Raw genomic sequence first — 25308 nt, 5'->3', positions numbered from 1 at the left:
GAAGATGTAGTTGTTCGAACACCTCACATGTCATTGCGTTTAACTTGCTACTTAGACAGACCATTGCTGCCAAAAACAACTCTGTCACCAGTTGCCAACAAGTGACCAAGGGTATTCTGCTCCCTCTCATCTCTGCTATAAAGTTTGATCAGGGTAACTACAACAGCACGTTAAACTCACAATGTCGCCAACGTAGCTGGCACCGACCCTATACTTGTAAACTGGACCTTCCCATCGTCTGTTCTCCAGATGGTACTACAGAAAATATTCGCCATTGCTGATATCAGACTTTATGGAAATGTAGTATACTGAAAAAGTTCGTTTATGGTAGAGGGAGCTACGTGCTACGTCACTGTGGAAAACCCAGACGCACAGCTGAGAACGGTTATAACAGGCTATAATCACAAACGTGAGACACGTAACCTGCTGAAAGACAAATCTACCGACGAAAGACATAGTTTGGTTCGTATTCTTGATGCTGTGAAACAGCTGTTCCTCATATTAAAGAACGTGTTTGATGCTTACTAGGGTTTTCCATACAAATGTAGGACACCGAAAGACGTTTTTATGGAGTGTGTGTGTGTGTGTGTGTGTGTGTGTGTGTGTGTGTGTGTACCTGATGGCTTTGCCGCCCACTTTGTTTATGTAGTGTATGTTTCCGCAACAATGAAAGTCAGTATATGTGATGTGAATATCTGCTGCTTTTCTCTTGGTTTCCATTCAGATACCCTGCATATCTGTGGATATTTTTGTAGAATGGAGAGTACATCACATGTCCTGTAGCTAAATGCCCTAGATGGAACAATAAACAACAGAACTGTGGCCTTCTTTGATATCAAGTATCCATAAGTCAGGAGACAGATCCTGGTAAACAACATTCTGTCCCCATCAATAAAATGTTGTGAAGTTACTAGAGTGAGATACCATAAGTACTTATGTGTAAGATGATTATTGCTTGATTGGAGTGCTGTGTAAATTGTAAATTGTTACAGTTTTTCACAGTAAAAAAATTATCGTAGTTACTTATGAAAAGCTTCGGTGCGATTGTTCCAAAACTACGATTTGTCAGTATTCTACCCACAAATCGAGAATTACTGTGCATGGGTTTCTTGTTTGTTTTGATCGGACTCTGTGTCTGATCAATATACAGCATCTTTAGTATGTTTGTGCGATGTGTCAGTTCAGATCGCCCAAAAGGTCATCCACAAGTCTTAAAGGTATTTCGAGAAGAGTGGAACCAAGTTCTGTCTGCACTGTACTGGCAGCAGACTGGTGTCCAAAATTAGAGCAACAAACCGCTATTTCGCCGACGTGTGTGTAATTCACAATATAATCATACAAACTGTCAGTAGATGCCCGTACGCTCGCGTTCTGCCTGGAAGATGTCATTCCAGTCAACGGACAACCATTCCAACAATGACGTCATGGCACCTATGAAACGGGGTAGTGTCTGCAGGGTAGTCCCACATCCACAGTCGCTGTGTACACAATCACAGACGGTGCAGAATAGCACAGAGAAGACGCCTACCAGACACTTTGAGGTGGAAGGCCGTAGGAAGAAAAAAACCAGGGAAGTCGCAAACTGATGTAGCCGAATGGCTTAATGTGAATCGTTCCATTGTTTCTCGGATATGGCGGCAGTTTATAGACACCAATACTGTATCCCTAAAACCTGGGCAGGGTCGACCGCGAATGACATCAGGATTGGCTGTAACGGCACGACGGTACCGTCTTGGTACTGCGCGGCAGCTGGCATCTGATCTCGCAGCATCCACTGGTCGTGCTGTATCGAGGCAAACGGAGTACAATTGCCTTCGGCAGAGTGGCTTTTATTGTCGGGGACTTGCTGCATGTGTACCTATGACGCGTCTTCACACAAGGGAACGTCTAGAGTTGAGTCGTCAACTGACCCCTGGACGGTCGAACGGTGGGCCATCGTTCTCTTCACGGGTGAGTCCCGATCTGGTCTGCAGAGTGACTCCCAAAGGATTCGGATCTGGAGGGAACGTGGAACACGACTTCGGGACCCAAACATTGTGGAAAGAGACCGAAAAAATGGTTCAAATGGCTCTGACCACTGTGGGGGTCATCATCCCCTAGATTTAGAAATACTTAAACCTAACTAGCCTAAGGAAATCACACACATCCTTGCCCAAGGCAGGATTCGAACCTGCGACCGTAGCAGTCGCGCGGTTCCAGACTGAAGCGCCTAGAACAGCTCGGCCACCGTGGCAGGCCGAAAGAGACCGATATCGAGGAAGATCGCTGATGGTGTAAGCAGGGATTATGTTGACCACTCGAACATGAAATTTTACGGGTGTATCGGCGAGATTTAATTGCTGTCGGGTAGCGTGACGAGATCTTGGGACTTCACGTGCGGTTACTGCGAGGACTACGTATTAATGGACGATAATGCTCGGCCTCAAAGAGCACGTGTGGTTGCAGTTTTCTTGGAAACGAAGGATACTGCACGCAAGTTGTAGCGTGCTCGATCTCCGAATTTGAATCCCCTAGAGCACATGTGGGGTGCACTTGGGAAACGGGTTGCACCACGCCACCATCCACCAACCACTCTGCAAGATCTGGAAGCAGCGCTACGGAAAGAATGGGCGTTAGTGCCTCAACATGAGATTCGTGACATCACTCACAGCATATCCTGTCGATGTCAAGCCTATACTGATGCCGGAGATGGTCAGATCCCACGCTGAGCACATTAACCAGCTGCGTGCCAATCCGTTAAGTTGGAAAAAACGAAGAAAATTTTTGTCTTACGTTACGCTTGTTGCAATTGTTTACGTTCTGTATTCTTTACACTGTTTCTAGTATCCTGTCACCTGTTTATACTGTTTTGTGGAAAAATAAAGGCAACCTTGCATAATTTTCCTTTGTTTCTTTAGTTTTGGACTCCAGTGTAAGTAGAGTGTTTTCTATGAAACTTCAGCGCTGTAAAGCAGGAAAGGAGTTCCTACATTTCATGGCTGTCGTATTTTGGATGCCGAGCGGGAATAGCCGCGTGGTCTTAGGTGCCTTGCGACGGTTCACGAGGCTCTCCCCGTGGGAGGTTCGAGTCCTCCCTCGGATTAGATTAGATTAGATTAGATTAGATTAATACTAGTTCCATGGATCATGAATACAATATTTTGTAATGATGTGGAACAAGTCAAATTTTCCAATACATGACATAATTAAGTTAATTTAACAACATACTTAAGTTAATATAACAACTTTTTTATTTTTTTTTCTTAATTTATATCTAAAAATTCCTCTATGGAGTAGAAGGAGTTGTCATTCAGAAATTCTTTTAATTTCTTCTTAAATACTTGTTGGTTATCTGTCAGACTTTTGATACTATTTCGTAAGTGACCAAAGTAGTGGCAGTATAATTCACCCCTTTCAGTGCCAAAGTTAGATTTAATCTTGAATAGTGAAGATCATCCTTTCTCCTAGTATTGTAGTTATGCACACTGCTATTACTTTTGAATTGGGTTTGGTTGTTAATAACAAATTTCATAAGAGAGTGTGTATACAGAGAAGCTACTGTGAATATCCCTAGATCCTTAAATAAATGTCTGCAGGATGATCTTGGGTGGACTCCAGCTATTATTCTGATTACACGCTTTTGTGCAATAAATACTTTATTCCTCAGTGATGAATTACCCCAAAATATGATGCCATATGCAAGCAATGAGTGAAAATAGGCGTAGATGTTTATCACCAAAATTTGCAATGACCGTTATTGCATAAGTAGCTGAACTCAAACGTTTCAGCAGATGATCAATGTGTTTCTTCCAATTTAATCTCTCATCAATGGACACACCTAAAAATTTTGAATATTCTACCTTAGCTATATGCTTTTCATTAATGTCTATATTTATTAATGGCGTCATACCATTTACTGGACGGAACTGTATGTACTGTGTCTTATCAAACTTCAGTGAGAGTCTGTTTACAAGGAACCACTTAGCAATTTTCCGAAAGACATTATTGACAATTTCATCAGTTAATTCTTGTTTGTCAGGTGTGATTACTACACTTGTATCATCAGCAAAGAGAACTAACTTTGTCTCTTCATGAATATAGAATGGCAAGTCATTAATATATATTAAGAACAACAAAGGACCCAAGAGTGACCCTTGTGGAACCCCATTCTTGATAGTTCCCTAGTTTGAGGAATGTGCTGATCTTTGCATATTATGAGAACTGCTTATTTCAACTTTCTGCACTCTTCCAGTTAGGTACGAATTAAACCATTTGTGCACTGTCCCACTCTTGCCACAATTCTTGAGCTTCTCTGGCAGAATTTCATGATGTACAAAATCAAAAGCCCTTGAGAGATCACAAAAAATCCCAATAGGTGGTGTTCGGTTATTCAGATCACTCAAAATTTGATTGGTGAAAGCATATACGGCATTTTCTGTTGAAAAACCTTTCCGGAAACCAAACTGACATTTTGTTAGTACTTCATTTTTACAGATATGTGAAGCTACTCTTGAATACCAGAATGAGATTTTCACTCTGCAGCGGAGTGTGCGCTGCAAGGTTTGCAGGAGAGCTTCTGTAAAGTTTGGAAGGTAGGAGACGAGGTACTGGCAGAAGTAAAGCTCTGAGTACCGGGCATGAGTCGTGCTTCGGTACCTCAGTTGGTAGAGCACTTGCCCGCGAAAGGCAAAGGTCCCGAGTTCGAGTGTCGGTCGGGCACACAGTTTTAATCTGCCAGGAAGTTTCATACTCTTGAATACATTACGTTTTCGAGAATTTTGGATAAAGCTGTTAGAAGGGAGATTGGACGGTAATTGTTGACATCAGATCTATCCCCTTTTTCATGCAAAGGTATAACAGTAGCATATTTCAGTCTATCAGGGAAAATGCCCTGTTCCAGAGAGCTATTACACAGGTGGCTGAGAATCTTACTTATCTGTTGAGAACAAGCTTTTAGTATTTTGCTGGAAATGCCATCAATTCCATGTGAGTTTTTGCTTCTAAGCAAGTTTATTATTTTCCTAATTTCAGAGGGAGAAGTGGGTGAGATTTCAATTGTATCAAATTGCATAGGTATGGCCTCTTCCGTGTGTGTGTGTGTGTGTGTGTGTGTGTGTGTGTGTGTGTGTGTGTGTGTTGGCCTTAGCGTAAGTTACTTTAAGTTAGATTAAGTGGTGTGTAAGCCTAGGGACCGATGACCTCAGCAGTTTGGTCCCATAGGAACTTACCACAAATTTCCGAAATTCCTCTTGGGCGAACTGCTTTTGCTGTCCAGAGGCTGTTGTCGACACGGTGCGTGCGATAGAAAATCACGCCGCACGTTATCACGACTGCAGTGTACCAGCCGAGTGGCGGCTACAGCTTTCGCTTCGCCTGTTTCGCAGCCCACAAGAACGTGCGGGCGTTCATCACGCACGGCGGGCTGCTGAGCACGCAGGAGGCGACGGCCAGGGGCGTGCCGCTGGTGGGGATCCCAGTGTTCGGCGACCAGCTGCTCAACATGGTGCAGGCCCAGAGGCAGGGCTACGCGGTCACGCTAGCCGTCAGCAACGTCACAGAGGCGTCGCTGCAGTGGGCGCTCGACGAGGTGCTCACCGTCCCCAGGTGAGCGGGCTGCAGCGAGCAGAGAAATCTGACGTTTGCGCGAGGTTGGAGGGTTTTTCTCCCTGCAACTGCCTACGAAAAATTAGTGTGTGCCTAGACATTCGCATTCCCGCATGTACTATTCCTACATGAACATTAGAGGCTTATCTCACTAGGGGTAAGATAGATACTGCCTACAGGAAAATTAAAGAGACCTTTGGAGAAAAGAGAACCACTTGTATGAATATCGAGAGCTCAGATGGGAACCCAGTTCTAAGCAAAGAAGGGAAAGCAGAAAGGTGGAAGGGGTATATAGAGGGTCTATACAAGGGCGATGTACTTCAGGACAATATTATGGAAATGGAAGAGGAGGTAGATGAAGATGAAATGGGAGATATTATACTGCGTGAAGAGTTTGACAGAGCACTGAAAGACCTGAGTCGAAACAAGGCCCCGGGAGTAGACAACATTCCATTAGAACTACTGGCGGCCTTGGGAGAACCAGTCCTGACAAAACTCTACCATCTGGTGAGCAAGATGTATGAGACAGGCGAAATACCCTCAGACTTCAAGAAGAATATAATAATTCCAATCCCAAAGAAAGCAGGTGTTGACAGATGTGAAAATTACCCAACTATCAGTTTAATAAGTCACAGCTGTAAAATACTAACGCGAATTCTTTACAGACGAATGGAAAAACTAGTAGAAGCCGACCTCGGGGAAGATCAGTTTGGATTCCGCAGAAATGTTGGAACACGTGAGGCAATACTAACCCTACGACGTATCTTAGAAAATAGATTAAGGAAAGGCAAACCTACGTTTCTAGCATTTGTAGACTTAGAGAAAGCTTTCGACAATGTTGACTGGAATACTCTCTTTCAAATTCTAAAGATTGCAGGGGTAAAATAGAGGGAGCGAAAGGCCATTTACAATTTGTACAGAAACCAGATGGTAGTTATAAGGGTCGAGGGGCATGAAAGGGAAGCAGCGGTTGGGAAGGGAGTGAGACAGGGTTGTAGCCTCTCCCCGATGTTATTCAATCTGTATATTGAGCAAGAAGTAATGGAAACAAAACAAAAATTCGGATTATGTATTAAAATCCATGGAGAAGAAATAAAAACTTTGAGGTTCGCCGATGACATTGTAATTCTGTCAGAGACAGCAAAGGACTTGGAACAGCAGTTGAACGGAATGGACAGTGTCTTGAAAGGAGTATATAAGATGAGCATGAACAAAAGCAAAACGAGGATAATGGAATGTAGTCGAATTAAGTCGGGTGATGTTGAGGGTATTAGATTCGGAAATGAGACACTTAAAGTAGTAAAGGAGTTTTCCTATTTGGGAAGCAAAATAACTGATGATGGTCGAAGTAGAGAGGATATAAAATGTAGACAGGCAATGGCAAGGAAAGCGTTTCTGAAGAAGAGAAATTTGTTAACATCGAGTATAGATTTAAGTGTCAGGAAGTCGTTTCTGAAAGTATTTGTAAGGAGTGTAGCCATGTATGGAAGTGAAACATTGACGATAAATAGTTTGGACAAGAAGAGAATAGAAGCTTTCGAAATGTGGTGCTACAGAAGAATGCAGAAGATTAGATGGGTAGACAACATAACTAATGAGGAGGTACTGCATAGAATTGGGGAGAAGAGAAGTTTGTGGCACAACTTGACAAGAAGAAGGGACTGGTTGGTAGGACATGTTCTGAGGTGTGAAGGGATCACCAGCTTAGTATTGGAGGGCAGTGTGGAGGGTAAAAATCGTAGAGGGAGACCAAGAGATGAATACACTAAGCAGATTCAGAAGGATGTAGGTTGCAGTAAGTACTGGGAGATGAAGAAGCTTGCACAGGATAGGGTAGCATGGAGAACTGCATCAAACCAGTCTCAGGACTGAAGATCACAACAACAACAACAACAACAACAACATGTACATTTATACTCCGCATGGGAAGTATTGTGAGATCTACCTATTGTTTCTGTTCAGTGGTGTTAATTGACGGCCCCGCTCAAAACCTGGACTCTCTGACAGGAGAAGTTGAGCTCCTGGAAAACACTGATGGATGCCAGTGTAACTTTGTTCACGTAATAATCATCTTGGTGTTGAAGCTCTTTTCTTCCGTGTTTGCTTTAACGATACGTATGTTCTTGGATAGGGTCCGCCTTTAGCAAAACACAAGGGGTAAAAATAGCCTACATGACAGACAACTCAACACAGAGAAAACCAAGGACAACCAACAGAAGCACAGACAAACACAACGCATCTGGTATTTACCAACTAACATTCCAGGACTGCAAGGCAGTTTATATAGGGCAGACAAGCAGAAACTTTAATACCAGATACACAGAACACCAAAGAGCATTAAAAAGTAGCAGCTGTCATTCCACATTTGCTGAACACCTCATGGACAAGAAACATAACCCAACAAACATCAACACGGATTTGAAAATTCTCAAATGCAGCAACAGTCCCCCACAAAAACTAATAATTGAAGAAAATTACCAGATACAAAAACCATAGCGGAAGGCAAATAAGTGATAAATGAATATACAGCTCTGTTCTCTGCCCTCAAAGAATTATTAGAGAAGACCAACCAATAGAGCTCTCACGCCCCCCCCCCCCCCCCACAAACACACACACACACACACACACACACACAAACACCCCCCCCCCTCCTCTCTCTCTCTCTCTCTCTCTCTCTCTCTCTCTCTCTCTCCCTTTCTCCCCCTTTTCACACACACACACATACAAAAAAATTCTAAAACCTACTGTCACACTCACTCTCTTACTCTTACTCTCTCTCTCCCTCTCTCTCTCTCCCTCTCTCTCTCTCTCTCTCTCTCTCTCTCTCTCTCTCCATTTTCTCTCTCTCTCTCTCACACACACACACATGAAAGAAAGAACCCCCCCCCCCCCGACACCTCTGAAAGATTCAGAACAACCGCCAGGAACACCATCAACTGTTCCATTGTCAGCCATCTTGTTTCTACACCTTCAATTGTTCCACTGCCCGCCATGTTTGTTTTTACAGCTGGTAAAGCAGTGAAAGAGTTAACAGCGACAGTGACAGTGGCAACTCAGTGTATAGTGTTCGACAGTGATGAAGATGATTAAAAGGAAAATGTAAGTGAAACATTATGTAAATAGACACACACACACACATACATACACACACACACACACACACACACACACACACACACACACACTTGGAATTAAATAATTTCACGCATAGAAATAAGTTTCCAAATCGTAATTTTGGCTTAAACAATTTATCTATTGTAAGGTATAAGTGGTTGCAAAAAAGTGCATTAGGGTTGTTACCAGGCCCGGTAAGATACATAAGGAGCGTGAACATAGCCACGTGGTGGGTGACCACTGGTGAAGGACAAGAAGACGCTGCATGCTCTTGTGACCTTTACCAGAAACTAACAGAGTTTGAATGAAATTCTAAAACCCTCAAAGTCTGCACAGAAGATTTTGGTTTTTTAAAATGGCTATCAGTTTCGAATTTTAGTCCATGATCAAGCTACCCTGCAGAACAGAATGCATCATGTTACAATTTACATTTACAACACATGAGGTCAACTAAAGTAGAAATGCATTTGTTAAGATGATTACATACGACATAGGTCCTACCACACTGTGTGTACGCTGGCCGCATTACTTGCGTGAGGGGCTTTAAGTGCAAAGTACCGTTCGCCTACGGCAGTCCAGTGCCTTGAGCATGCGGGCAGTGTTTCGTGAGCACTGAACATCGTTAAGTAAACTCAGGCTGGGGGCACTGAAGGGACTATCCCATGGTCAGGCGTTTGTTTTATTCTACAAATAACAGCTATGTATGACGATAAACAACCTCACTATGGTACAGTCCTTTCACTGCCCCCATCCTGAGTTTAGCTAATGATGTTCAATACTCACGTGACATTGTTTTCCTGCACGCTGCACTGCACCGTCGTTCGCAAGTAGTATCTTGTACTTAGCCACTCATGCAAGGAATGTTGCCAGCATGTGCACAATATGGTAGGACTTATGTGGCACGTAATCATGTTGTCAAATGCATTTGCACTTTGTATGACCTTACGTACTGTATGTGTAAATTGTAACATGTCCTACTGGATGGCTTGATGATGGACTTAAGTCCGAAAATGGCCGTTATTTAAATAAAAACAACCTCGTGCCCAACACTGATGCGTTTACAGTTTCATTGAATCGTAGTAAGTTACTGCCTATTGCCATCCAGCATGCTGGAACTGAGAAACAGGGTTTGAAAGGGCTCTTATTGGAGATCATTTGCCTGGGTGGTCAGATAGTGCGATTTCCAGATTTTTTTGGGGAGGGAGCATTTAGACAAGATGGATGACATGGGAAAGTGGCGGCTGGCGTATTCGTTGTCAAGTTTCTGGTCAGCTATATGTGGCCATCACAAGATAGAACGGCCGCATTGTGAAGTGAGCACTTTGTAACCTCTTCACATCTATATCCACGTATTCAACTAAATCTGTATACAGACTCCACACTCCACCTTACGGCACGTGGCGGAGGGTATCCTGTTCCACTACTAGTCATTTCGTTCGCTGTTCCACTTGCAAATAGAGTGACTACCTAAACGTCTCCATATGAGTTATAATTCTAATATCATCATCTTCACCTTCCCTCCAAGGATTTCCATTTCAGTCTTCAAAGCATCTCCGTAATACTTGCGTGTGGTTCGAACCCACCAGTAACAAACCTAGCACCCTGCCTCTGAACAGTTACGACGTCTTCCTTTAACCCTATCTGGTGCGGGTCCCAAACATACGAGCAATACTCAAGAATAGACCGCACCAGTGTCCTATGTGCGATCTCCTCTACACATGAACCACAGTCTCCTAAACTTCTCCCGATGAACCCAAGTCGACCACTCGCCGTCTCTGCCACAATCTTCACATGCCCGTTCCAGTTCGTGCCGCCTTGCAATGTTACGCACAGATATTTAAACGGCGAGACTGTGTCAACAAGTACACTGCTAATACTGTACGTGTCATCCAAGAACAAGTATAGTCCCTCCTTTATTCTGTGTCATCCCATACCATCTGCCAGATACTAGCAACAGCTGGGCAGGGAATTACTGTCCCGTGTGTAGGCTACAATTAGCAACATGACTTGAACAGCCATCAGAATGAGATTTTCACTCTGCAGCGGAGTGTGAGCTGATATGAAACTTCCTGGAAAATTAAAACTGTGTGCCCCACCGAGACTCGAACTCGGGACCTTTGCCTTTCGCGGGCAAGTGCTCTACCATCTGAGCTACCGAAGCACGACTCACGCCCGGTACTCACAGCTTTACTTCTGCCAGTATCTCGTCTCCTACCTTCCAAACTTTACAGAAGCTCTTCTGCGAACCTTGCAGAACTAGCACTCCTGAAAGAAAGGATACTGCGGAGACATGGCTTAGCCACAGCCTGGGGGATGTTTCCAGAATGAGATTTTCACTCTGCAGCGGAGTGTGCGCTGATATGAAACAGTCGTGTTTGGACTGATGACACAACCAGAAAGGATGGACTGCCAGTGAATGGTGTCGTATTGTTTTCCGTTATGAATCACGTTTCTGTACTACTGTGGATCACAGTTGTCAGTGAGTGTGTTGGAAATTTGGGGAGGAGTCATGTTCTCCCAATGACTTGGAGAGGCACAGCGGTGCTACTACTGGGGTCATGATGTGGGACACCATTGGGTATGACTTCAGCCCACAGCTGGTAGAGACTGAGGGAACTCTGATGTGTGCTCATCTGACAGTATGGTGATGGCATTTTTCAACAGGATAATTCTCGTTGACACACGCCACGTGACGCACTGAACTGGCTGCCTGATGTTGAGATACTCCCGTGATCAGCAACACCCAAGATCTGCCCCCAATAGAAGATGTGAGGGACCAGCTTGGATGTCAATCCCAGTGTCAGTATGTAGGATATCAAGGACCAATTTCAATAGTTGTGGGTCAGCTTACATCAAGAGAGGGTGTAAAGGCCTTATGGCACAGTTTCCAAACGAACTACTGCATGCTTCCTATCCAGAAGGGGTGCAGCACTATACTGATAAATGAGATCACACCAGCCAGTTCTTTTTTTTTTTATCAACCTGACCCTGTTTTATAATCACCTCCCCTATCAACTCATGAAATTTCATTTAGTTTTCTCCTCCCCTTCTCGGCCCTTCACCTTCTTTTGTCAGGCACTGAAGATACCCAGATTCCTAACTCCAATGGGCGCCCTTGTCTTGTAGCCATTTGTCGTCCAGAGTTGTAGGCCCAAGGCCTAATGTGATGACTGAGCTGCTTTTGAATATGAGAAATGCAAATCGAAGCACCTTAAATGTGATGCTCTTGAAAAATATTAAAGTTCAGGTGCTAACTAAAGAAGAATTCAGACAAATAGCTGAAAAGTGTCAATAGAGGTCAATTACCAGAGGGAGAGACTGGATTCGTGATTTCCTGTCAGGAAGGTCGCAGTTCATAGTAATAGATGGCAAATCATCGAGTAAAACTGAAGTGATATCAGGTGTTCCCCAGGGAAGCGTCCTGGGACCTCTGCTGTTCCTGATCTATATAAATGACCTGGGTGACAATCTGAGCAGTTCTCGTAGGTTGTTCGCAGATGATGCTGTAATTTACCATCTAGTAAGGTCGTCCGAAGACCAGTATCAGTTGCAAAGCGATTTAGAAAAGATTGCTGTATGGTGTGGCAGGTGGCAGTTGACGCTAAATAACGAAAAGTGTGAGGTGATCCACACGAGTTCCAAAAGAAATCCGTGGGAATTCGATTACTCGATAAATAGTACAATTCTCGAGGCTGTCAATTCAACTAAGTACCTGGGTGTTAAAATTACGAACAACTTCAGTTTGAAAGACCACATAGATAATATTGTGGGGAAGGCGAGCCAAAGGTTGCGTTTCATTGGCAGGACACTTAGAAGATGCAACAAGTCCACTAAATAGACAGCTTACACTACACTCGTTCGTCCTCTGTTAGAATATTGCTGCGCGGTGTGGGATCCTTACCAGGTGGGATTGACGAAGGACATATAAAGGGTGCAAAAAAGGGCAGCTCGCTTTGTATTATCACGTAATAGGGGAGAGAGTGTGGCAGATATGATACGCGAGTTGGGATGGAAGTCATTAAAGCAAAGACGTTTCTCGACGCGGCGAGATCTGTTTACGAAATTTCAGTCACCAACTTTCTCTTCCGAATGCGAAAATATTTTGTTGAGCCCAACCTACATAGGTAGCAATGATCATCAAAATAAAATAAGAGAAATCTGAGCTCGAACAGAAAGGTTTAGGTGTTCGTTTTTCCCGCGCGCTGTTCGGGAGTGGAATGGTAGAGAGATAGTATGATTGTGGTTCGATGAACCCTCTGCAAAGCACTTAAATGTGAATTGCTGAGTAGCCATGTAGACGTAGCTGTAGATGATAACTTGCTTCTAAAATGAGCCCTAGCAAGTGAAGATGGTAATAGATAAGGAACAGGATTTGCGAAAGAGATTATTGGGATGCACAGATGAAAACAATACCACAAGACAGGACAGAATCAGGGGTAGAATCATACTAGTCAAAAGTTAAATAATCTAAAAAGACACAATCTAAGCATTTTTGCAGAATGTAAGCCATAAAAAATACATTTGGTGTACTCCAGAAGGAGAACACTCATTAATGGAAGGAGTGTATTCTGTTGCATCCAGTAGAACTCCTGATGAAGCAGAAAGTCACCCCTCTCGATTGCTGTTCGCCTATATTTCATTCCTGACATGCTGACTGGGTTCTCTGGCTGTGTAGGGGAGGGGATGATGGAGGAAGAGAGCTCTGGTTATTGAAACCCAAGATATAGAGCGATGTGGGAAAGGTCAGTGTTCAGAGGAAACAGGTTCCGCTTTCCTCACATATGTATTTGCTGATTCACAGTGGCATGATAATCACTCCCTGATGTGTATGGTGCATTCACATAGTATATTGTTAGATCGCCAATGTTGGCAGCACCCAGGTGGAAAACACTCGTGGCCCAACGTCGAATGACTTCAGCCGACCCAGGACTAGAAAGCCTTTGATCAGGACAATGTGAACAAACTACATAAACCAGCGTCAGCATCTGCTGTTCATTTGAACACCGATCCTTGTGTAACTCTTGACGCTCGGTGTGCAGGTACCGAGAGAACGCCCAGCGGTTGTCCAGGATCTTCAATGACCGCCCGATGGAGCCGCTGGACGAGGCTGTCTACTGGACAGAGTACGTGATCAGGCACCAGGGGGCGCCACACCTCAGGTCCGCGGCGCTGGACCTCGCCTGGTACCAGTACTTCCTGGTAGATGTCGTCGCGGCGCTGGTAGCCGCGGCCGCGGTGCTGCTCCTAGCGGCGGGGATTGCAATCAGGGCCGGACTGCGGCTACTGAAGCCGACTGCTGGCGGATCCAAAGCCAAGAGGACTAGTAGCAAGTCCACCAAGAGAGACTGACAGCGTTTTATTTACCTCTTGTATGTATCTGATTTGTATATTTCCCGATTTGTATATTACCCAATAAAATGAGTTTGTATGACTATCGAGTTTAACTGTTCAACATTGGACAGTAAAACCTTACCCACTTAATAATCGTTTATTCACCCACAGGTCGTTTCACAACTAAATCAGCCACACAAGCTTGTTACAACAATAAAACATAACTCATTGTTAACATGTATACGTGTGTCTAATGACTTACTACTCTAGTTAACTGCGAAGCTAATGCTTCACTCTCTATCTACACTCCTGGAAATTGAAATAAGAACACCGTGAATTCATTGTCCCAGGAAGGGGAAACTTTATTGACACATTCCTGGGGTCAGATACATCACATGATCACACTGACAGAACCACAGGCACATAGACACAGGCAACAGAGCATGCACAATGTCGGCACTAGTACAGTGTATATCCACCTTTCGCAGCAATGCAGGCTGCTATTCTCCCATGGAGACGATCGTAGAGATGCTGGATGTAGTCCTGTGGAACGGCTTGCCATGCCATTTTCACCTGGCGCCTCAGTTGGACCAGCGTTCGTGCTGGACGCGCAGACTGCGTGAGACGACGCTTCATCCAGTCCCAAACATGCTCAATGGGGGACAGATCCGGAGATCTTGCTGGCCAGGGTAGTTGACTTACACCTTCTAGAGCACGTTGGGTGGCACGGGATACATGCGGACGTGCATTGTCCTGTTGGAACAGCAAGTTCCCTTGCCGGTCTAGGAATGGTAGAACGATGGGTTCGATGACGGTTTGGATGTACTGTGCACTATTCAGTGTCCCCTCGACGATCACCAGTGGTGTACGGCCAGTGTAGGAGATCGCTCCCCACACCATGATGCCGGGTGTTGGCCCTGTGTGCCTCGGTCGTATGCAGTCCTGATTGTGGCGCTCACCTGCACGGCGCCAAACACGCATACGACCATCATTGGCACCAAGGCAGAAGCGACTCTCATCGCTGAAGACGATACGTCTCCATTCGTCCCTCCATTCACGCCTGTCGCGACACCACTGGAGGCGGGCTGCACGATGTTGGGGCGTGAGCGGAAGACGACCTAACGGTGTGCGGGACCGTAGCCCAGCTTCATGGAGACGGTTGCGAATGGTCCTCGCCGATACCCCAGGAGCAACAGTGTCCCTAATTTGCTGGGAAGTGGCGGTGCGGTCCCCTACGGCACTGCGTAGGATCCTACGGTCTTGGCGTGCATCCGTGCGTCGCTGCGGTCCGGTCCCAGGTCGACGGGCACGTGCACCTTCCGCCGACCACTGGCGATAACATCGATGTACTGTGGAGACCTCACGCCCCACGTGTTGAGCAATTCGGCGGTACGTCCACCCGGCCTCCCGCATGCCCACTATACGCCCTCGCTCAAAGTCCGTCAACTGCACATACGGTTCACGTCCACGCTGTCGCGGCATGCTACCAGTGTTAAAGACTGCGATGGAGCTCCGTATGCCACGGCAAACTGGCTGACACTGACGGCGGCGGTGCACAAATGCTGCGCAGCTAGCGCCATTCGACGGCCAACACCGCGGTTCCTGGTGTGTCCGCTGTGCCGTGCGTGTGATCATTGCTTGTACAGCCCTCTCGCAGTGTCCGGAGCAAGTATGGTGGGTGTGACACACCGGTGTCAATGTGTTCTTTTTTCCATTTCCAGGAGTGTATATTTCACTGGGCACAACCCGCTCGATGTGCTTCACCACTCGTCTCTCTGACTCAGCTCGGATGGCTTCAGCTTTCTAAGCTGTCATCAGACAGCTTAAGTCTTGTCTGAAAGTTGGCCTACACATCCAAAAGCCAGTTCACAACATAATGTAAAATGAACATTGTTCTCTAACACGTATTTTGCGTATTTTAGTATTTAACATTTCCATATATTTACATGAAAGTGTACTAGAATTGTAAAAGTGAATCACCAAGTGTGACGTCACAAGTGTGACCCATGGAGCATACTGACAGCTAAACTAATAATATGGAAAGGGTCTTCGTAGTTCTCTCATTCAATTATGTCCTCTCAGCCAAGTGGTAGTTTTACTATTTGGGCAAGACTTAAAGGGGGCAGGGTGTTTAAATGAATTTAATTGCACTAATGGCGATCAGAAGACTTCTTGACCAGGTATACCTGACAAAAGGGGGGAGGGGTGCTTAGATGAATTTTGCTATGACTGAACGTGAACAGAGGGCACAGGCGAAATCTTGTCAGATACATGGGCCTGTTTCAATTCTCGCATCTCCACATTGTGACATCTACAAATCAATGAGGCTGCACATGGAATGTGAAAAAAAAATCACCGAGATGAATCTACTCCAAATAGCCCGCTAATATCAGTAATATCGATTTTGTGTACAACAGATAACTTTCTATAGCACACGAGCTCATGAATATGTGATGGTCACGCTACAAAGCGAAATTTGACTATGGACAGTTGGTTCACGAGTGTCCCCATAGCAGATCGAGTACCCGCGTCTTACAAATTAACGCTTTTGGGCTTGTGATTGATACGCTTTTTCTTCTCACAGTTAGCAATATCTTCACAAACCGAAAATATGACCACGAAGATAACTATTGAATAGTAGCTATAAACGGTAACCGATTGAAAACTGCTACAAGATGAAATATCAACTCAGTGCCTGACCCCATAAACTCCAGGAAATACCACACCATGTAATACACCGATTCAGTGCTTCATTTACAATGACTTGTCTCCCATTATTCTGCATGGAGTTGCAATGGAGGGTACAGTTACTCTACTAAAAGCTAACTGTCTACTTAGCTGATTGTCTTGAAGTTGGCTTCGTTGACTTCTTATAAAGGTATCATAATGCCTGCAGGTCTCGTTTGTATGAAGAACTCCCAATGATGTTAGCGTTCTGAAAGTCTGCTGAATCACTAACTACGAAATGAAATAAATATCTGCACTTTCGTATATTCGCATTTTAACTCTGCAAACACTGGAATAACGAAATGTAATATTCTTTCGCTTCGTTGAACTATGTGGCAATTGCAGTGTCTGGTTTCTAGTGCATCACAAGCACGACGGGCCTCCATTACTCCACCACTTGTTGCCGACTGTCCTCAAAGACAAAGTTCAAAGATAACATTTGAAGTAAAGGTATTTATATAATTGTCTCTGACATTAACTAATAATATTTACCAAATCTTGGAAAATTTCAGTTTACAGATTTTCATGCTAAAACTTCAAAATTTACTCTACACTCTGTTAAGAGTGAAATGGTGAATTGTAGTGGGTATAGTTTATACAAATTTTTGATACGTAAAATGAAAATACCGATACCCATCGGTATCGCAGAATGCACAATACTGACCAGTGGCCAGCCAAAGGACAGCCCATTCGCTGTATCCGCGGACCTGTTCGTGTTAAGTGAGGGGGGGGGGGAGGTGGAGGAAGGGGGAGCAGGCGGTAGGGGTAGGCGAGAACTAGAACGCGCTCTATTTCTTTCTATACAACTACTAGACAGTGAGCATGAAAGGAAACAGAATACATTTGACACACTCCACCTTCACCAGTAATCAAATAACTACAGGAACACTGTCGGGCTAGCATAGCTGATGCATGCTGTAGTTGACTGACTGGTTCGCCACGGACCGTTGAGAACAAACTGATTCATCCATCCACTCAGGAAGATTTACAGGGTGGGAGGTGGTTCATGAGGCATCACTGGATAATAAATGAACACGTTATCTCGCCCATCCTTCCTCCAGAGACTGCACGTAATAGTAAAAGAGTGAGATTCACTCTGACTCACGTATTTATAAATTACTTGCGGGAGCCAAGTGGCAGATGATACGAAACAGAGTAACAGTGCCGTTTCGAGATGACTGGAGTGCCCAAGATCTTTTACAGTTACATCGGAGTGTAGGCTGAGTACATTCTTAGCAGTGCCAGAACCATGAAGGTTGCTTACGAGGGCGGTACTGATTTCATCTATGATATTTTTACTTTCAACCAAGATGCTAGATTTGCAGCACGTAATAAAAGCATTCGGCAAGTAATGTGCTTCCACGCAGCGGGCATGTAGGGTCTCAGATAAAGAAATTATGGGAGAGAGTACCTGATGGGAGCAGGAGAATAAATTGTTATGGAAATCGATGAACTGAAACTCTTCCACTTTTGTACGACAATCGTTGAGAAGTAATAAAGATATTTCTTTCGCCTTTACTGTGTCTACTGGAGCACACTGGCTTTGAAAATTCTGGTTATCTGCAAAATAACACGCAGGTTTCCTTACCTCGCCGCTACGTCTAATACGACTAGCCGTTCGGGGGTATCTTTCGCAGGTTTCCTTACCTCGCCGCTACGTCTAATACGACTAGCCGTTCGGGGGTATCTTTCAGTTTATGGCTTTCTGTTTCCTTTTGTTGTTACCCTAAAGCAGCCTTCTTTAGGTTATCTGAAGTTTAAATCCTGTTCATCTTCCGATCCAAAAATGGGTAATAACCTCACCATTTACTTGTGCACTGTCAGCTAAAGGATTCAGAGGCATGTTGCTAAATTTGTTATCCTTATGGCTCTGAGCACTGAGCCAAATTTGTTATCCTTAGATTCGATCAGCACACACAGATAATTATTTTCAACCATAATGGCTATGTTTGTGAACCGTGACTGTGTGGGATAATTATTTATTTCAAGTTTCTGCTACCAGTCACTCTTTATTTTATGCTTAATCTAGCATAATGCAACGCGTTTCTAACATGTTCTGTTCATCTTCAGGCGTTTATACATACATAGAGAAATGTTACTTAAAAATAAACAGTCTTAAACTAGATTAATCTAGAACACTTTGTCCACGTTTCGAACATGTTCTGTTCATCTTCAGGCGTTTACACATACATACGTACATACATAGAGAAATGTTACTTAAAAATAAACAGTCTTAAACTAGATTAATCTAGAACACTTTGTCCGTTGGACAGTCTTAAACTAGAATAATCTAAAACACTTTGTCCATTGGACAAAGTGTTCAAGATTAATCTAGTTTAAGACTGTTTATTTTTAACATTTCTCTATGTATGTATATATGTATGTATAAACGCCTGAAGATGAACAGAACATGTTCGAAACGCGTTGCATTATGTTGGATTAAGCATAAAATTTAGAGAACCTGCATTCCTAGCTGACTGCAGAACGATTCTACTGCCGCCAACAAGCATTTCGCGTAAGGACCGCAAAGGCAAGATAAGAGAAATTAAGGCTCGTGTGGAGATATATAGACGGTTGGTTTTAGCTCGCACTGTTTGCGAGTGCAGCACGAAAGGGAGTGACTGGTAGTGGTACTGGCTACCCTCTGGCATGCACCATACAGTGACTTGTGGAGTGCGTATGTAGGTGTAGATGCAGACGTTGTTAAAGTCACCCTACACTTGACAGCCAATGGAAGTGTGAACAGCCGCGCGGAGTGGCCGCGCGGTTTGTGGTGGTGTGTCACGGATTGCGCGGCTCCTCCTGCCGAAGGCTCGAGTCCTCCCTCGGACAAAGGTGTGTGTTTTGTTCTTAGCATAAGTTAGTTTGACTAGTGTGTAAGTCTAGGGACCGATGACCTCAGCAGTTTGGTCCCTTAGGAATTCACACACATTTTAACATTTTTTGAAGTGTGAATGCAAAGTGTAAACACGTATTGGTGGAACTGACTATCAGAGAATGCAGGTGGTGGTTAGCATGTCCCTTGGCAGATTATTTCTGATGTGCTAAAACAAGCAATATGCATTTTACTGCGGCTCATGGCGGCAGCGCTGAGATTCAGTTTTGTGTTGTCCTCACAACAATCAGATATGGTGACCATTGTTTTACCCAGGAGTAAAGTGTTAGACAATTTTCTTGAAGTCATCACTATTAGTTCTCTTAAAATTTGTCGCTGTTCTACCGCAAGATTCAGTTTAGTGTGAAGAGACAGTATGATGAATAGTTAGTCGTGTATGATGGAAAGAGCGATGAAAGATATTAGATGTAGTCAATGGAGTTACAGAGATCAAGGAGAAACCATTGAAGTATTTACAACTCAATGAAAAGCTGTTGAATGTGCGTGAATTTTTCCCGAACTTGAACCACTTAACTTTTTCACACATTGGATATGCAGGGTGACAATTATTGAAATATACGAACCCCCCCCCCCCCCCCCGCAAGAATGGACCTTGCCGTTGGTGGGGAGGCTTGCGTGCCTCAGCGATACAGATGGCCGTACCGTAGGTGCAACCACAACGGAGGGGTATCTGTTGAGAGGCCAGACAAACATGTGGTTCCTGAAGAGGGGCAGCAGCCTTTTCAGTAGTTGCAGGGGCAACAGTCTGGGTGATTGACTGATCTGGCCTTGTAACACTAACCAAAACGGCCTTGCTGTGCTGGTATTGCGAACGGCTGAAAGCAAGGGGAAGCTACAGCCGTAATTTTTCCCGATGGCATGTAGCTTTACTGTATGGCATGGAGAGTTGCATCAAACCAGTTTCAGGACTGAAGTCCACAACAACAACAACGAAAAAAACGTAAATTCGTTACAAACTACTGCATGCACACACTTGATTCAACACGTAAACGTCACTACAAATATTCGAATTTAGGTTTGACTTCATTGGCGATGATATGGTGCAGACGATTAGCGAAATTCTGAATGACCCGCTGAAGTGTCGGAACATCGATGCTGTCGATGACAGCCTGAATGGCTGTTTTCAGCTCAGTACAGGTTTTGAGGTTATTGCTGCACACTTTGTTTTTAATGTAGCCGCACAAAAAGGAGTCGCATGTGTTCAGATCCGGAGAATATGGCGACCAATCGAGGCCCATGCCAGTGGCCTCTGGGTACCCAAGAGCCAGAATCCGGTCCCCAGTGTGCTCCTCCAGGGTATCAAGTACTCTCCTCCTTCGATGTGGTCGCGCTCCGTCTTGCACGAACCACATCTTGTCGAAAACACAGCCACTTTGGATAGTGGGGACGAAACGTCTTCCAAAACTTTCAAGCACCGTTCGGTAGTCACCGTGATATCAAGGAATATCGCAGCGATTATTCCGTGACTGGAAATTGCACACAACACGGTCACCCGGTGGGGGAAGTGGTTTCGTAAAATGCGGGTTCTCAGTTCCCCAAACGCGCCAACTCCGCTTATTGACTAACCCACCCCGATGAAAGTGGGCTTCGTCGCTAAACCAAACCGTGCTGCGCATACTAATTCCCATCATGCCCCGCGGCCAACTTCACAGTTTGAACGTCCTATGCGAACCGTTCAGAAGTTCTGGCGATTTTATTTCATACAGTACAATAATTGTCACCCTCTATAATACACAAATATTTTGAGATGTTCTCAGTTATTCGTGAATCCACTAGGTGATTATTACCGCAATCTTGGCACAAGTTAGCGCTATGTTGAGGGCGGGACAAGTCGCTGCATGTGTCGTATACCAATGACGTTTCCCCGTCCTGCCAGTATGGGCACGTGAAATACCTCTTGCGCTTTGAAATCACAACATGTGGAGTTTCGGGAGTGTCCACTGCCAGACGCTTGAGATATTCTTCTCTTCACAGTACCATTGCACTTATACCTGTCTGATCCATCAGGGCGAATCGCAGGCGAAGCGGACAATGCTGCGTCTCCTTCGGCACGGAAGATGTGCTGCGTAACTGATTAAAGGCATCGGTTCCTGCCTCGGTCATGTAACACCGACTGTAGTTTTCTAGTTTCTCCATCGGCAGTGAAGTCTCTAAGCATCGTCGACAAAAGGAGGATTACCCTATTCCTTCTCGGTGTAGAAGACAGGACGGTCTTCTTCTGACCGAAATCGTCACATGTATTTTCTGGGTTTCTACAAAATAATGAAGGCAATATCTCGCGTTTGTTTTTCTGAGCGTGCGCAAAATCGTTCATTTGTAAGACGGTAACATAGGAACTCCTATAGGCACACTCATGAACCAATTGTCCTTGGACATGTTTCGCTTTCTATCGTGTATGTGTTCAGAAACATTTCTTTTTTCATATTGCTCCGGTACAGATTCATTTGCTTGCTTCCGTATTGCAATAGAGTACCCTTCACCATTTATCATATAATATGCCCTGGCTTCATTTATCGTTTCAATTTTCATACCATATTTATTTGGTTTCTGTGGTCTACATATCCCGAAAGGGCAACGGGGTTGGAAACCAACAAGCCGCTCATATGTAGTACGGTAAGCATGCGGCGTGTATAATGTCTTGCAGTTACTTACAAAAGTATTCCACAGACCCTTGATAGGAGCCAGTTTATGTACTCTCTGCCCCTGTGCCCTTCTGCCCTTGTACTTTTGTCATCCAATCTTAGGAGAGCTGAGAGACGTTTGAAGCGCCTTAATCTCATTGCCGCGCGAAACAATGCACTCGCAAAATCGTGAGACCATAAATTTTCTAAATTCAGTTCACTGCTTTTGGGTAGTCTTCCAGGGTAGTATAAAAACCTATTCGAGCAAGAAAATCACCGTGATTCGTCACATGAGTGAGGCTCGGACCGGACCCTTCTACACTCGTACCTCGAATATTTTTGTTGATGAATGTGAAAAGTTTTTCGACAACTAAGTGATCGATCAGCAAATTCCATGCCCCTTCGCATTGCCTTTAACACCTGGAATATGGACTACCATGTTATCGGCTACTGGCCTACCACTTCTACTAGCGACAGCCGCTCTCCACCAATGACCATTCTTACCTCGGGCGTCTGAGTGTTCTTCAGCGCTGCCTGAAGATTCAGCGGACTGGTCGGCTTCGGCTGCTGCAGGAGCGTCAACTTTACAGTCCCTTCGATCAGGATATTCATTTAAGTACCTTTCATGACTGAGTTCTTCTAACAGTGCTTCCAATACAACATCTTCCGTTAGTAAAGTGTCGTTTCTACGTGCCATTTACTCATGAATGTGCTTCACACTCAGCGACGGAACAGCTACACAATGTGTACTCCTCGCTCACAGTGATTCTTCAGCAAACATTTCTGCCAAATTGATTAGACAACAATGTCTCATAACTACGAACGCCTGCCCTCTACTAGGTACCAGCCAGGAGTGAATTTATGTAGTCGGCAGTGGGCTGTGTATGTGTGGCGGTGCATGCGCAGTACCAGGCAGAAAACTCCAGGGTCAGACTGACTCTGGAGTCTGGTGTACACGTCCAGGGCTCTCATTTCTGATCGATGACGATTGGTGACAAAGGCTGTATCTCAGTCAACGTCCAATGGTAAGCCAATGGCTTTTTTCCTGAATGAAAAGCCTTGGTCTGGAACTGGTGACACACAGAAATTTATTCCAGCATTGTTTGTTGGTTCACATAGTGGAAGTGGTTTTTATGTTTCCTACTGAGAAAACTGACGACAATTCCGACAGCAGTTACCAAGCCTTTCGATAGTATTTTGAAAAAAAAAAAAAAAAAGAATTGTGAGAGGATCGCTGTCATACATCACAAACGATGTTCTTCTTGCGGTCTTCAGTCCAGACACTGGTTTGATGCAGCTAACCATGCCACTCTATCCTGTGCAAGCCTCTCCATCTCTGAATAACTATTGCAACCTACATCTTTCTGTGTCTGCTTACTGTATTCATCTCTTGGTCTCCCTCCACCGTTTTTACCCGCCACGGTTCACTCCAGTACTAAATTGGTGACCCCTTGATGCCTCAGAACATGTCCTACCAACGGATCCCTCCTTCTAGTCAAGTTGTGGGACAAATACCTCTTCACCCCAATTTGTAAGGGGTCCGCAGGCCCTTACTATTAAAAAAACTTGCGCTCACACAGGTCGGTAGGGCAAATATCGAGTAGTGTGTGCAGGACGCGCGAGCTAGAGGGGATTCCCCGGAGTGCCGAGTGGACGGCTTGGGTAGATTCCCGCGAGGCGGGAATAACTGGGCGGAGAGCAGTGCGAAGAGTTGCGTGGAGGATGCCGTGAGGGTGTGTTAGGTTCCCGCGAGGCGGGAATAGCTGTGCAAAAAGCCAGCAGAAATTATTACAATCTACCGGCAAAGGGAGTGGCCAACGCCGTGGTTTTAACCCCTTTGCATCAGTTATGCGGAAAAGTGAGAAAGTTTTATTATAAAGTGATTTCAGTGAGATTGAGTGCCGCTGTTATACTTCCGCGTCTACCGCGCCGGCATTAATTGGATTACAGTGATTGGATATTGCGTGTGACGATTTACAATAACTAAAGAGACCTGTGATGAGATTAGCTGTTATTAACAGTGTATTGACGAAGGCAGTGGCTGTCTCCTTATTTTTGTGCTTTGCTAAGAATATAGGTTTTGTTTATGAAACTGTGTTTGCTGTCCTCATTACCACCAAACCATACTTATTACCATATTTGTGAGGATAGTACGGAATGTAACACCTCCTGAGCAGTCCAATCCGATTGCTAGCCCATTAGGTACACGGTCACATTAATTAATTATCTAAATTTGGGCTGCTACTTAGGTCCGCGAACGGGCGGATAACTAAAAACCAGAATAAAAGGACGTGTTACACCTTGGCTTACCGTGGACAGGACTCGGACTAATGCAATTTTCGAACGCAGTGTTAACACAGTTGACTTACCGTGAAAAGAACAAGTGCAATTTTCGGACGAGAAAACAAAATTTTCAATGTGGAATCGGGACAGGGCATGAACGTTAAAATCGCGATAAGGAACAGTGTAAATTTTGAACAATACGAAGTAATAATATCGCAAGATTGTGACTAAACTGTTTTGCGGGCTATATTAAACTGTGTTGTAAAGTGCAAATGCGAAAATCCGCGCGAAAAACTGTGAAAAGTGGACGCTAAAGAAAGACACGTGTGAACAGTAAAATAGCAAAACGAGCTAAGATTTCGTCACGAAAGTTGTTAGAAAGGTATTTTGTGGTAATATGTTGACCGAAATTGCCTTTTGAGCGGTGAAAATCGGACGAATTCGTGTGGACCCATAAACTGGTATGCTGACGATAACGTATTGTGGCGACGCAGTTAGGGAGTGACGTCACGCAAAGCCACGTAGCAGTCGCGCCAAAGAGCTTCGACCCGCGAGGTGATTCCACACGACCTCCTACCACACAGCGACGCAACTTCGAGACAGCGAGCGCAGTCCCGGCATCTAGCGGCAGAGCTACAAACTACGTCCGCCTACAGCGCCAGGGAGCGGCCGACGGGGAACTACGTCACCTTCACGCGAGCTCCAACAGCGGACCGACCACGCCCATCTGAAACGTCAAAACATCGAGACTCG

General features: G+C 44.7%; 1 protein-coding gene across 34 annotated transcripts in view; it reads left to right on the top strand.

Moving 5' to 3' along the window:
* The window catches only part of LOC126203013 (UDP-glycosyltransferase UGT5-like), a 972471-nt gene that overhangs the window by 71683 nt on the left and 875480 nt on the right, over window positions 1-25308 (top strand). For 4 of the 34 annotated variants that reach the window (XM_049937229.1, XM_049937228.1, XM_049937227.1 and 1 more), the window contains exons 5-6: window positions 5364-5583; window positions 13737-13872. The exons of 25 other annotated variants lie outside the window; for them this stretch is intronic. In XM_049937229.1, the coding sequence (XP_049793186.1) occupies window positions 5364-5583; window positions 13737-13872 (356 nt within the window). Of the gene's footprint in view, window positions 1-5363; window positions 5584-13736; window positions 14111-25308 lie in introns of those variants that run through there. 5 more of the 34 variants (XM_049937219.1, XM_049937218.1, XM_049937239.1 and 2 more) reach the window with 2 other exon arrangements.

Source organism: Schistocerca nitens, chromosome 9 (genome assembly GCF_023898315.1).
Source record: "Schistocerca nitens isolate TAMUIC-IGC-003100 chromosome 9, iqSchNite1.1, whole genome shotgun sequence".
Classification (NCBI taxonomy): domain Eukaryota; kingdom Metazoa; phylum Arthropoda; class Insecta; order Orthoptera; family Acrididae; genus Schistocerca; species Schistocerca nitens.
The sequence above is the reverse complement of the archived record's forward strand: the minus strand, read 5'-3'. Positions and strand labels throughout refer to the sequence as shown.